We start from the raw sequence: 14,157 nt of genomic DNA, 5'->3' as shown, positions 1-14,157 counted from the left end.
TTCAGGATGAAAATTTCAGAAAAAATATCATCCTTGATTATCTCTGAAAAAGTTAAAATTCAACACCTGAGAAAATTCTCTACAATTCTAAACTAAAACTACAAAATAGGTGCCTTTTTGAGTGCTAGCCGTTTGGCCATAAATTTTCATTCCATGATCCGTTTTTTAATGATGAAAAGTGAAATTTTAAAATTTTTAAAATCACGACTTGCATTTCAGAAGGGCCTGCATAAAACTATTTTTCCCATTTGAATTCGTAATTATTTTATTGAAACGTTGTTCTCGACTGTATTACACAATTAGGTTGTTTTTATCGGCTCAGCAGTCAGAGATCGCTGACCGCTGAGCCGAAAAACAACCTAATTATTTTAATCTGAACATATTTTTCTGGAGAAGATGGTCGAGTTAAAAATTAACTAATAAATTACTGATATTAGCTGGAGTTGCTCAATGTGTTTGTGATTCAACAAATTGAGGCCTGTTTTTGGCTAATTATGAGATAAAAATGGTAAAATTGTTGTACAATCCAGACTCGATTATCCGAGGTGCAGTTGCGTAATGCTGATAAGATTCATTTGGTTTTGTAATTGCCAATGAACCACTCTAATTTTTCAAATCCAAGTTCGCTGAAGTCAATCTGATTTGCCAAGAACCAGAAATAAAAAAAAATCGATTATCAGATGTTTCTTAAAACCTCTACATATTTGAGTCTTCAAAGAATTGTACTTGTGTCCAGAAACGTTTTTAAAGAAACAATGCAATCCCATGCAATATTCCCCACAGTCTGCAACTTCAAAATTGTTAACAACATCAACACATAACACATAACGACACAAGGTGCACTACTATCATGAAACTGGGGGCGCGCTCAATGGGGGGTGCAAAACATTCAACATTTACCCTTCATCCGGAAGTTCCGGTTCACCACCGTGATGATGGGCGACAACCGACGTCGGGGTCTGTTCGTGGTCGCATTGACTGACTTTGGGTGAACTTGGTGATGGGGATGATGATGGCTGTTGTTGTTCTTGTGGCGACTGTTGTTGAGTGGGTGTTGTTGGTGGTGCTTGTGGTTGTATTGGCGATTGTTCTGGCTGTTGTTGTTGTGTTTGGTCCGAGGCAGGCGCCAACCGGGGCAACGATGAGTTACTGTTATGTACGGAACTACGGGACAGGGCTAATCTACCGGGAATGGGAGTTCCAGCGCGGGACTTTACACTACTGCTACTGGCGCCGGAATGGGCACTACGGTGGGGGAAAACCATAAGATATTCAGTATTCACATTTTATGGAGGGGGGGAGAACCATTTGAAAGGGGAGTATTTGATTACTACAAGATGTTGTTATGTACATGATTTTTTTATAATAAAGCTGTCATTCTGGTTCAGTACAAACCTTCCAGATCGTAGCGATCCTTGTATTGGTGTCCAAATCATGCTTGTTCCGGTTCTCATACCCGCTCCGAATCCGGGAGTTTCCTAAAAAAAAACAATAATTTTATTATAGGATTCCGTAACTTCAAACCTGCAACCGACCTTCAAAATCTTCTTCTCCTTGGCCAACACCTTCATCACGTACCGATAGCTACGCGATACTCGATGCAACCTCAACGTCAACGAACCCAGCGCTCCCGCCAAGAATGCCGTAACCAGCGTCAACCCGCTGAACGAAAACTTGGACCTCTTGCCGGCCTTACCCTTGGTAGCTTCCTCAACGTCAATCTCCTCATCACCCTCCTCGTCGTCGTCGCTAATCAACCGCGCCTCCTCGTCCGTACTGGACTGATGCCGTGGCGTTCCCTTGCTCGTACTCGGCTTCTGGCCATCCGGTTCGTCGTCGTCGTCGCTTTTCCGTTTGCCACTTCCCACGTCCTAAATCGACACATAAAAGTTGGCAGCGATTAATTTCACAGATGACCCCAACTATTTGCGCGCATTTTTTTTCTAAAATAAGCAAACATAGAGACAAAGCCAAATCGAAATAATTTCGAATGATCCGAATGGTGGTGTGGTGTGCCGGGCAATGGACCGTATCCGGTGTGCTTGGAAACGTAGTTTTATTGTGAGATGGAAGTAGCGGCAGGAGTTACTCACAACCTAGCTGAGGTCTCTAACCTGTTTGTACCAATCCAAACCTGAGCGACGGAGAGAGTTCAGCATTACACGGATAGCGTGGATGAATGAGGTATTTGTGGGTAGGTGCAACGGTATTTACAAAGCGTGAATCCAACTGTGAAGAAGGAGTTATCAAAAAGTCGTCACTGTGGTCATATTTGACAGGATGACCGATTTAGAGAGCGAACTACGAAAACCATTATTAACGCACACGGAAATTATAATCAGCACCAATGCATACTATTTTGGCCTTTTCCTACAAAAGAATGGTTTGCCTTTGGAAAAAAAAATGCTTCACTCTTTAAAAATTGTGCACGGGTTGGGAATCGTGGTAGAATAAAAGTCCAAGGGATTTGCGATTAAACTTTGACTCGAAGTCCTAAACTCAAACCAGATTTTTGAGAGCCATTTTTGAAAAACTTGAGGAATGTCTGATCCGTTTTTTAAAGTTTATTCATCATTTGGGGCCGGAGACGATTTTTTTTTTTGACTCACAATTCTAGACCTATAACTAATAAATTAATTTCGCAAAAAAAAACTCATTCAAAAGCTTGCGCCACTGACTTCACCCGATTTTTTTTCTCATTCCATTATTGGTTGTCTACAGAATCATTTACTAAACATCAAATTCGAAATCCCGGCCCAGCCGATCAATCGCAATAAGATAAAAAATACACTTTTTGAAAGAAAAAATCGCAATTTGTATAGGCTTGCGAAATTTAAAATTGATTTTAAAATGGATGCTTTTGAGACATATTTTCAAAAGCAAATTCAAGTAAACCATTTTCTAAATTTCATAAAATTCAATTTGAAAAAAAACTCTTTAATTTTGTATATTTTTTAACCCTTTGATGCCTATGGCAGCAAATTTTCATTCTTATTTAAACTTTCATCCAATTTGGTCCAATAACATTAAATAATGTTATTTTGATTCGATGTTTTAACACATCACCTTCAATCTTTTAAAAAATTTCAGGGAGGTACCATTAACCATTAAGCGACAGAGTCGATTTCTAGAGTTTTTTTTAAATAGGTCCTATAAACATATGAAAGACAATAGTTTATAGGTCCTTTTAAAAAAAAACCCTAGATTTCATCTGTTATCACGGGGTCAAGATTATAAAAAATTTCCTGATATTTTTTTTATGTTTTTCCAAAACATTTAGGGTTGAGGTTGCAATAGAAATTCAATGTCTTTAAACGTGTTTGCAAAAAAACATAAATACTTACTTTGCGTTTTTTGAAGAGAAATTATTTATCCATTTTTGTTTCTTTTCGCGATCTCTTTTACCTAATCAGTTCTCAAAAAGGGTTTCATAAAAAAAATCTGTGACTTTACACAACATTTTTTGCGATATACAAGGATAACAATTTTGCCCTTTACTGACACTTATCGACATCTGACTGTATGATTGTATTGAAAAACATTTGGGACGAGGCGCTGCACAGTAGGCGAAATGGAACCCAAAATCGGACCTAATTGAACGCGGCTGGTTCAAAGCGTGTCAAACTATCAAGTGCAAATAGTCATTTTTATGTAAAATTGTCTGATCTTTACGATAAAAATATTTTCAGATTTTTTAAATCTGACCTTACATTTGAAAACGGCCAAAAATGCTTTTATAGCGGAATTGGGGTTAAATGGACCCTAGATGATTTTTGCGGTGCAAGTGGTTATTTTTACTGGATTCCTGGGACATTTTCACATAAGTTAAGTGCATTTTGGATGGCCACATAAAGCCTCCGCTCTAAATACATACCGATTTTCAAGAAAAAATGTAAAAAAATGGGGAATTGGAGCAAAATGGACCCTTTGCCGTTTTGTGCGGTGGATGAAGCCATCACCAATCGATTCCTCGGATTTTTTTACATAAGAAACACTGTTATTCATACCAGGGAACCAGCCGCGTTCAATTAAGTCCGATTTTGGGTTCCATTTCGCCCACTGTGCGCTGTGGCGAGCTTGGTGAAATGAAAAGGACAGAGCACAAACTTATTATTCTCTTTGAACAGTTTCTCGGGGATGTCCCAGGATGTATATGTATTGGTGAGAACTCCAGATAGCTGGCATGTTTACACACGTTTAAAATTGAAGTACAAGATTGCGACAAAATCAACTTTTCGTAAAAAAATGACAGATTTTGATACATTTTTTCCTATGAGTGAACTTTTCGGTATTATAAGACAGATAATTTTAAATAATCGTCTTCATTTTTCAATTTTGTGCGATCATGGCCGAGCAGGTGGAAATAGCTGGAAAAGTTAAAGTTAAATTTCGAATGCTAAACATAATCAGTAAACAATGGAAGACTGCTTACAAACATGGTTCAATATTTAAAAAAATGTAAACATTATACATAAAGATGTCAGACTATCCAAGTGAGCAAATAATCAAAATAATGAACTTTAAAAATATTAAAAAAAATTCCCATAGTTCAAGCATTGTAAAAAATAATAACATTTCTCGACTTTTTTTTATTAGATCCTATAAACATATGAAAGACAAGAGCTTATATGACCTTTTGAAAAAAAAACCTGGGTTTCTCTTTAAATATTGATATCCTTCTTTCAAATTTCTATAAAAGTTTTAGTTTAAAGACCACATTAAATGGTCAATGTTTATCGAAATGACCATGTTTATCGAAATAAAAAAAATACCAAATTGAATTATGAACGCTTAGTAAATGTTTGAACAAATTTTTGATTTCCATGAGAAGGAATATCAATAATTTAAAAACAGAAATCAACTTTCAAATGCTAAAAAAAAAAAATAGTTTAGAGCCCGCATATTATGACCAATATAATGTTCTTGACAAGTTATGTTGTATGTTGTAATAATGTTCTTGATCAATTTGGTCCGAATTCTCCCATAGTTAAAGCCATGTTTATCGAAACAAAAAATAAAATATAACATAATTGGTTATGGACGCTTCGAAAATTTTCGAACAAATTATGTTATTATGATTATACAGGAATTTGTTCGTGACATCAGCCGTAAACGTCGCAAACCATTTTTGAGGTTTTTTTTGTTTTATGGAAACATTGTTCCTGACATCCTTATCTATTTAATCTATCATTTTTAGAACCAAGATTTTGACCACCCTTAATATTATTTCTGGCACTAGGTCCACTATATGTATGATTCACTATCTAGAGCTTTTTTTTTTAATAGGTGCTATAAACATATGAAATACAAACTTTGAATAAATTACGTATTATTAAGACGTTCTTTTTAGAGCAATTCCAGCTCAAATCAGGAATTTTTCTGGTACTTTTGTACCCAACCCTCTCCGATTTCAATGAAACTTTGTAGACATGTTATCCTAGGCCCATATAAGCCATTTTTGTGTATATGGAGCCAATAGTACTCGAAAGTAACATTTGAGGAGGGCGTAAGGTATTTAAATATTTTTGTATTTTGTAATTTAAAAATTACTGTATCTCGAAGCCGTTGCGTCGTATCAAAAAGTGGTCAAAGACAAACTTGTAGGAAATTGGACGGGCTTTCTGAAAAAATACACTGAAACAAAAATACACGCCACATCTATGAGATTTTTTGATTTTTAAGTCTAAAACTTAAATTTAAAGGTGATGTCACGATTTTTTTCGTTCAAATTTTTTGAGGAAATAGCCTAAAATGTTACCAAAAGACTGACGAAAAATGCAGGATGGTATGTCTCTCCTAAAAAAAAATACAAAAATCATTTACTAAAACTGTTTTTTTGAAAAGTGGTCTAAACGTCATTTTTTTTTAAACCAGTAGTGGGAATCGATTCTCCAGACAATTTTACATAAAAGTCTCCATATTGACCATTGTCCTATGTCCAATCCTTGGGAAGATACAGCGGTTTAAAAAATAAAAATGTTGAAAAAACGTTTTTTTTTGTGGTTTTTGGCAATTTCTATATGACAGACTTGGTTTTTCAGTCTCGTAAATATTTTTACCGGAAAGCTCGTCCAATTTCCCATAAGTTTGTCTTTGACAGCTTTTTGATTTATATCGTTTTTATATTTACGTAAGCAAATTTACTATCCTAGTTTCTACCACACTGAAAAAAATATTCTATTTTCAGTTATTAGCAATGCAATTAAGCTTATATCTGTAAGCCCTTACATCCAATTGAAATGCTGTCAAAGGCAAACTTATGGGAAATTGGACGAGCTTTCCGGTAAAAATATTTACGAGACTGAAAAACCAAGTCTGTCATATAGAAATTGCCAAAAACCACAAAAAAACCGTTTTTTCAACATTTTTATTTTTAAAACCGCTGTATCTTCCCACGGATTGGACATAGGACAATGGTCAATATGGAGACTTTTATGTAAAATTGTCTGGAGAATCGATTCCCACTACTGGTTTTTAAAAAATTTGACGTTTAGACCACTTTTCAAAAAAACAGTTTTAGTAAATGATTTTTGTATTTTTTTAGGAGAGACATACCATCCTGCATTTTTCGTCAGTCTTTTGGTAACATTTTAGGCTATTTCCTCAAAAATTTTGAACGAAAAAAAATCGTGACATCACCTTTAAATTTAAGTTTTAGACTTAAAAATCAAAAAATCTCATAGATGTGGCGTGTATTTTTGTTTCAGTGTATTTTTTTCAGAAAGCCCGTCCAATTTCCTACAAGTTTGTCTTTGACCACTTTTTGATACGACGCAACGGCTTCGAGATACAGTAATTTTTAAATCACAAAATACAAAAATATTTAAATACCTTACGCCCTCCTCAAATGTTATTTTCGAGTACTATTGGCTCCATATACACAAAAATGGCTTATATAGGCCTAGGATAACATGTCTACAAAGTTTCATTGAAATCGGAGAGGGTCGGGTACAAAAGTACCAGAAAAATTCCTGATTTGAGCTGGAATTGCTCTTTATCCTTTAAAGAAGTGAACTGAGAAAGCAAAATGAAAAATTGTGCAGAAAAGAGCGACAGCGGTGACCGTTCAAGCAATTCTACGACAGATCATCTAGAGAGCAAAAAAAGTGAAAACTTCAGTAAGAAAAAACCAATAACACCACAAAAAGACACAATCCAGTAGAATCCATTCCAATTATTAAAAAGGGAAAATGTTAAAACTCTAGGAAATGAAAATGAATGACTTGAGGTGACTCTGAACATTTTTTGGTTTCCAAGTGCTAGCCGAGAAAAACAGAACAGAAAAAAAACTACCGTGAAAATTAAAAGCAAAAAACAAAACTCACAAAATGAGTATGGCGTGGAATTGGTTCGGAAATGGTTCCGGTCCGGTGGTCCGGGGGTCCGGCGGTCGTTTTTTCCGAGTCACGTCGGCCGAGTGCCGGCGACGAGCTGTGGCGTACGGGCCCTGCCGTCGAGGTACCTTCGGCCGGGTCAGCAGCGGCCGTCAGGGAGCTTTCCCCTTCAGCGAGGTGCAGGGCGGCGGCCTCCTGCTCGCTGTGCTCTTTGATTTTGGCGTACAACTACAATGCACGATCGGGTGGGTCGAAATGGGGTGAGGGGTCGTGGAAGGGGACGATTTTTTTTTTGTTTTGACACGTGGGATCGATTTGTAAAAGAAGGCGAAAACGTGCAAATGTGAGCCAGGTGATATTGTTTGATCAAATGATCGTGTTGATACGGTAAATTTTGGCGAGAATTTTGAGTTGGGAAATAAAACGAGAATAAAATAAATCAAAATTCAAATAAACCTTGTGAAGACGAAAAAATCCAGCGAGAAGAACGCGAAATTCAAAACCTTGAAACAAAAATCGTAACTCCAAACTTGGCAACACTGCCATCACCACCGCGCCAAATACCTTACCTTGCCCAGCGTGAGATGTCTCCGGCTTAGACGACGTTCCGCCGAGCCCTTCTTCTCGAACTCCTCGTCCGAGTCCCGGGGCTGCATCAGGTCCAGCTCGAACTCGTGCTCGGTGTCCTCGAACATGTAGTAATCGCCGGAACGGATCGCTGGTTGGTAGAAATAAAGGGAGATTTATTCGTAACAGTTTTCAAACAAATGTCTAAAATTAATCTCTGAAAGTACAACAATAGACAATTGGTAGACATCATTTGAAACTTTTTTTTTCTATTGGATATTAGTTTATTTTTGGTGTATTGGACATTTTTGCTACTTGTGCAGACACGACATCGACGACAAGTGTGTTGGACAAAAAATCGTGATTTGAAAAAAAGTGGTTACTAAAAATTGATTAGGTAAAAGAAAATTTATTAAGTACCTTCCTCCTGAATGCATCGGGTAGATTTGACCACAAACCAAAATTACAATAAAAGTTCAAAATACAAACTGATGTTGGTCAGTCCAAAATCATCCAGAAAACCAAGCACCAGTGAAACCAAAAACCATGAAATCCATCAGTGAAACTAAACACTTTGAAGTGATCAGTGATAATTTGTGCTTTTCCCCAAAAGATCGTTCAACCAAATTCACCATGGTGATCCGCTTCAAGGAAGAGAACCTTCCAGCTTGTGAAAATGTCGAGGGTCCCTATCCACCGGTGATAGCTCTGGGGGAGATCCTGCACTTTTTAGGCAATAGTAAGTCAGTCTTAATATTTCACCCCAGCTAAAATTAACCACCTCTCTTTATTTTCAGAACTCTCCCTAAAAAGGTCAGATCAAGTGGAAATCAAAATGACGAGCAGCGAACTTGTACTTAGTGCCACCTCCTGTCGGAAGCAGTGGCAGCAGATTACCGAGTCCTGGATGGCGTATCGCATCGAGAAGGGCATGGGCCACTACATGGAACGGTGCTGGCGAACACGGGAGATTTTCGGGTGCCACTTTGAGCTGGAGTTAACACACGAGGAAACGGAAGAGGCGACATGAAAGAAGGGTTAAATAAACTTGGAGTGAATGTGCTCAAAATCTTATTCGACATTGTTTTGAATACATAATTGTTAGAACAATAGCAGAAGTTGTTAAGTCAAATCTCATTTCAAAATTGAAATATAAAATTCAAAAATTTGGCAAACTAACAAACAATTGGTTTGAAATAGCTTATCTCAAACGGTAATCCAAATTTAACAAAAAAATACCTTCTAGTTTTCAGGCTGATCATTTTTTTTTACCTGAAACTTTGGATATAATAAACCAATTTTCATTCTACAGTACTTGTTTGTGAATGTTGTTTAACTGGGAGCTCGATAACTGAACTGTAGCCCAGTTAACAAGCAGACAAACGTCAAAAACAATAACAAAGCTAAATGATCGAGGGGTCAGTGGACGCAAAAATGAATACCGAGAAATAAAAAAAAAAGTTTTCATAAAATTTATATCACAATTAAAAGATATTTAAAGGGCTTGCTTTGGAAATATTTTTGAGTTATTTTAATTTTTATTTTTTATTAAGAAAGTGTAATACATTGATGTTCCCCTCGTCATTTTTCGATCAGCCCAGTTACCGAATATATATTTTTAATTTATATTAAACATTGTCTATCGATTTCTTAACTGTCCAAAAAAACATAACTTTCCCAATTTATCTTCCAAGGTGATATTTTTTTAAGAAAAAATTTCACAGAAATTTAAAATCATTATTAACGTTTTGAATAGAAGAAAATTAAATTTTGGTATTTTTAATGTTCGGTAATCAAACTCTGAAAAACATATTTTTCTGTAAGATAACACATTTTTATTTTATTTTCTTTAATCCACTTCATGATTTGATACACTTAATAGTTAAAAGTTGAATTTTTTGTCCACTTAAGGGGGCACAGCAACTGGGAAAATTGTTGTCATTTGATTCCAAAATTGTAGAACTTACAAACGCAATTCTGCAAAAAAGTCTAACTTTGGTGTAAATCATTCTGTAGTCAATAATTGGGGGAATGAATAAAAATAAACCGATAATTTCTGTAGGTTTTAATATACTAAAATACTAGTAAACAAAATCTGGGTGCACTGGACTCTGGTTGAAGTGCATTTCTATCAAGGTTGTTAATCGATATCGTCGAAAATCTTACCGTCCGACGATAACGATAATAGTAATCGTGATCGTCAGGACTAGAGAGCCTGGATCTTATAAGAGAACGGACATCTCAAACCAAAAGTACCAATCGAAGCACGAGAACTGTCAAACGGAGGTACCAATCGAGCATAAGACAAAGCATTTTGCTCGATTGGTACCTCCGTTTGACAGTTCTCGTGCTTCGATTGGTACTTTTGGTTTGAGATGTCCGTTCTCTTATAAGATCCAGGCTCTCTAGTCAGGACAACAACGACAATTTATCCTTATTGAAATACGATTATTCTACCGGCAATAAATAACTCATTTAAAATATCTTAATAAAATTATCTACACACCCACTTTTGGTTTTCAAGCTCGGCATAATTTCGCCGAAAACAGAACAACTGATTTCTTCGGCAGAAAAATGCCGAACTTCGGCAAATTAACTGTCATTTTTCACCGAGTAATCGTTACAATGGCTCACATTTTGCCGAGATTCGGCATATATTTCTGCCGAGCGATAAATTGTTCTGATTTCGGCAGAATTCTGCCGAATTTCGGCATAAAAATCTGAGTGTGTATTTAAAATAAAATCCTGATAAACTTTTAAAGCTTTCACAGATGATATTTTTTGATAATGTAGTACACAGCTAAAAAAGTAATAATACAGCTGCGTGTAAAAGGCCTTGGTGTAAAATAAATTTTGCATTATTTTATGAAATTCTGTGTAATATTACATCCTGAAATAAGTAGCCCATCAGTATGGGAAACCTACTTGACCGAAATGTCAAGCTCATATATGCGTTTATCCTTACAGTTTTTCATCGGTCTGATGGCCGAGTGGGCTAAGGCGCCAGTCCTTACTGTTGGTGCTGGGTTTGAATCCCGTCGGTTGCAACTTTTTTTTGTGTTTGCAAAAATTGTACATGCAATTTGTGTTGTTGTACAGTGTTTATTTTGACGAAGGTGATGTGCATGCTTTTGCATGCGATTTTACCATCGAATTTTTTGCTGTGTATGTTTCAAAGTAAAAGTATTTAAAAATTCCAGATGATACCGTATTTTGTAAATATACTAAATTACCAAAATTTTCAATATGATGTGTGTTAAATAAGATAAGGTCAAATTTTCATAATTACCACTATGAGTATAACAAGAAGCGAAATTTTTGTAAGCATTTTACTTTTATAGAGTTTTATGTAAACAAAATACTAAAATTTTCACAAAATGCCGCGTTTTATGATAAAAAAAAACTATGTGAAATTTTGTATGCATTTTCACTGTTATGAGTTTTTCTTTGTAAAAACCTAAATTTTTCACAAAATATCGTATTTAACGAAAATACTCAAATTTTCATATATATATTTTTTACATGCGTATTTTTACTGATAAAGAGTTTTTTTTTTTGTAAAATACTCAAATTTTCACAAAATACAATGTTATACAAAATTACTTAAATTTTCGTAATGTTCAATATGGCTGCGAAACGAGCACATTTATTAGAGTTTTGTTTTGTAAAATACCAAGATTATCAAAATATTGTTTCTGAATCCACTAAAAAAACGATTTTGTTTGGCTTTCTCGACACGTTATAAAAAAAAAACGAAGTTTGTTAAACCCAAACTAAAAGACAAAAAAATAAAAAGCCTTTTAAGATACACAGTTAAAAAACTCTTGGTAATATTACATCTGAGAAGGGGAACATTTTTTTTGTCAGAAAATTATGCGCAATTTTACCTCTGAAAATGTGTAATTTTACCACTTTTCTGGTGTAATGTCACTTTTTCAGTCTAAATTGAGGTAAAATTACGTCATAAAAGAGGTAATACTCAACCTGCCAAATTACACCATCCAAATTTACACAATTTTTTACTGTGTACATATTTTCGATTAGAGGAAATATTCCTATTTTTACCGGTTACCTATCTTAGGCCTTTGAAGCTCCAAAAGAGTTGCGCGATTTTTTTTTACATTAAGAATAGATCTACACAGTAAAACAAATCATGGTAATATTTTATCTGGGAAGAGGTACATTTTTTATGCCAGAAAAAATGTGTAATTTCACCACTTTTCTGTTGTAATATAACTTTTTAAGTCTTGATTGAGGCAAAATTATATCATAAAAGAGGTAATATTCAACCTTCCAAAATTACACCTTCCAAATTTACACAATTTTTTACTGTGTAGGGGTTGTTGTGATAGAAGTTCTAGATTCTAGTCAAAGTTTCTCTTCAATAAAAAAAAACAAAACCGCTGTTAACACTAATCTAAACAGAAAAAGTCAGTTTTTACACAAATTGCAAAAGCGCCACTATTTTTCGACGACAGGGAGAGTCGGTTAGTAACATTGTGCACAGGGGGCGAGAAGAAGCAACAAAAAGAAGGGGTTTTAAAATAAATAAAACCAACAGAACGAATCGATAAATCGTAACGAGCAAAGTGATCCCAGTTCCATCCCCGGCCAGGTGCTTTTGGCACTAAAACAGGAGCGGCAGCAACAGGTTGTGGTTTTAGTCACAGATGAGTTCCAATGAGAAGAACAGTCAGATCCGCCTCCTGTGCGAAGGGGGAAGAGAAAAAGGAGAGTGTATGTGCCAGAAGATTTTTGGACTTTGCGAAGAATTTGTTATTTTAAGGTGTTACGAGAATTGCGATCTGCTGCGATCGCGTACAGATCAGCAACCTCACCTTGACTGAGAAGGGGTGAAAGTCAGTGGAAGTCAATGTAAGTCTTTGGCATGAGATGATCGGATGAAGTACAGAAAGAGGAAGTATTTCGCAGCGCACCAGAAAGGGAGAGAGCATAGAAGAAAAGTGTGTTCGTTACCAGCTGATCTGTTCTCGGAAATTCGCCGCCATAGGCTCGGTCTTCGACGGGGATCTAGGTGGGGGTAAAATAAGAGGCAAACAGAAATTTGAAGTGTTTGAGAAACAAATAGGCTTGAACGCAAGGTTTTAAATTGGGTGACTTTATAAGCGAAAGCATTTGTGGGTTTTTTTCCCTGCAAACGGTACCTGTAAGTGCGGGTATTTTTTGAGTTTGCGTGCAGCAGAGATGTTTCGGGTGCAAGGATTTTCGGAAACGTAGTTTTGTTTAAATTTAGAAAACGAATGTGTATCACTAATACCAATAACCAAAATGTTTGTTACAAAAACGATAAGTTTTGTTTGAGCTCAGGAACGTTTATTTCACCTTTTGTTGTTATTTACAGTTCTTACGCTAGGATACGTACCACTCCGCAATGCGCAGTTTATGGAGGTGAGCAAGGTTGAAGATGAGGGTTGGGAACATCGCAGGGAATATTTACAAGAATCGACCAATTGATCGCTGTGAACAGCAGGGTATTTACAGTGGGGCTGAGAGTGTACGGATATCCGGATTGTAAAACCTTTTAAATTGGATTCTAACTTCGATTCAGTCGATATATTTTGATTGATTTGTTATTCTTTATACTTTAGTTTATCTACACGGAGAAAAATAAGTTCCAAAAATTGCGAACGAATTAAGAAATTGGGAATCAAGAAAAAAGTGCTCAAATTTCATGGTACGTTTTTCGCAAAGAGCCCTCAAAAAAGATTACTCCAGGGAAATATAAAACGAATCATGCGGGTTTGGCAATATGGGTATTAACATTCATGGTTTTGAAAAATGGACATCAAACGAAAATTTTAAAATGGTTGTGGCCAATGATTGAAATTTTATCAAAAAAATAAAAATAATAAATTTTAATAGCATTGTGAAAAGTTCTTTGTCATACTGGTCATGTGTAACATAACCAACTGCACTGAACTGAATTTGACAAATTAGTATAGTAATGTTGGTCAATTGTAAAAAAAATATTCTTTTTGAACTTTTCGAAAATAATAATCATTTTTAAATTTAATAATTAAGAGTAGCGTTAAGATGGTTCCCGCTAAGAATTATGGCTCGAGCCTCGACTCGGTTCAGGCTCGATCTCAAGCCAGATCGACTCGAGGCTCGAGCCAAAATTCTCAATGGGTTATTATGTTGTTGCTTAGGGAGCGTTCTTTTATTACGTAACGCAGTTGGGGGAGAGGGGGTCGGAGGCCATGTTACGCTCCATACATTTTTTTTAAATATTTGT

The 14,157-nt window shown here is 35.8% G+C and overlaps 1 protein-coding gene across 17 annotated transcripts in view; it reads right to left on the bottom strand.

Annotated features, from left to right (window-relative positions):
* LOC120414568 (piezo-type mechanosensitive ion channel component) overlaps positions 1-14,157 on the bottom strand; it is a 107,036-nt gene that overhangs the window by 11,358 nt on the left and 81,521 nt on the right. For 13 of the 17 annotated variants that reach the window (XM_039575787.2, XM_039575789.2, XM_039575788.2 and 10 more), the window contains 6 exons: positions 12,879-12,932; positions 7,904-8,052; positions 7,326-7,562; positions 1,536-1,871; positions 1,396-1,478; positions 901-1,245 (listed from right to left, as the gene is read on the bottom strand). In XM_039575787.2, the coding sequence (XP_039431721.1) occupies positions 901-1,245; positions 1,396-1,478; positions 1,536-1,871; positions 7,326-7,562; positions 7,904-8,052; positions 12,879-12,932 (1,204 nt within the window). The remainder of the gene's footprint in view (positions 1-900; positions 1,246-1,395; positions 1,479-1,535; positions 1,872-7,325; positions 7,563-7,903; positions 8,053-12,878; positions 12,933-14,157) is intronic. The other 4 variants (XM_052708991.1, XM_052708992.1, XM_052708989.1 and 1 more) reach the window with 3 other exon arrangements.

The sequence above is a fragment of the Culex pipiens genome, chromosome 2 (genome assembly GCF_016801865.2).
Source record: "Culex pipiens pallens isolate TS chromosome 2, TS_CPP_V2, whole genome shotgun sequence".
Lineage (NCBI taxonomy): Eukaryota > Metazoa > Arthropoda > Insecta > Diptera > Culicidae > Culex > Culex pipiens.
Note: the sequence above shows the minus strand (reverse complement) of the source record. Positions and strands in the feature narration are given on the sequence as shown.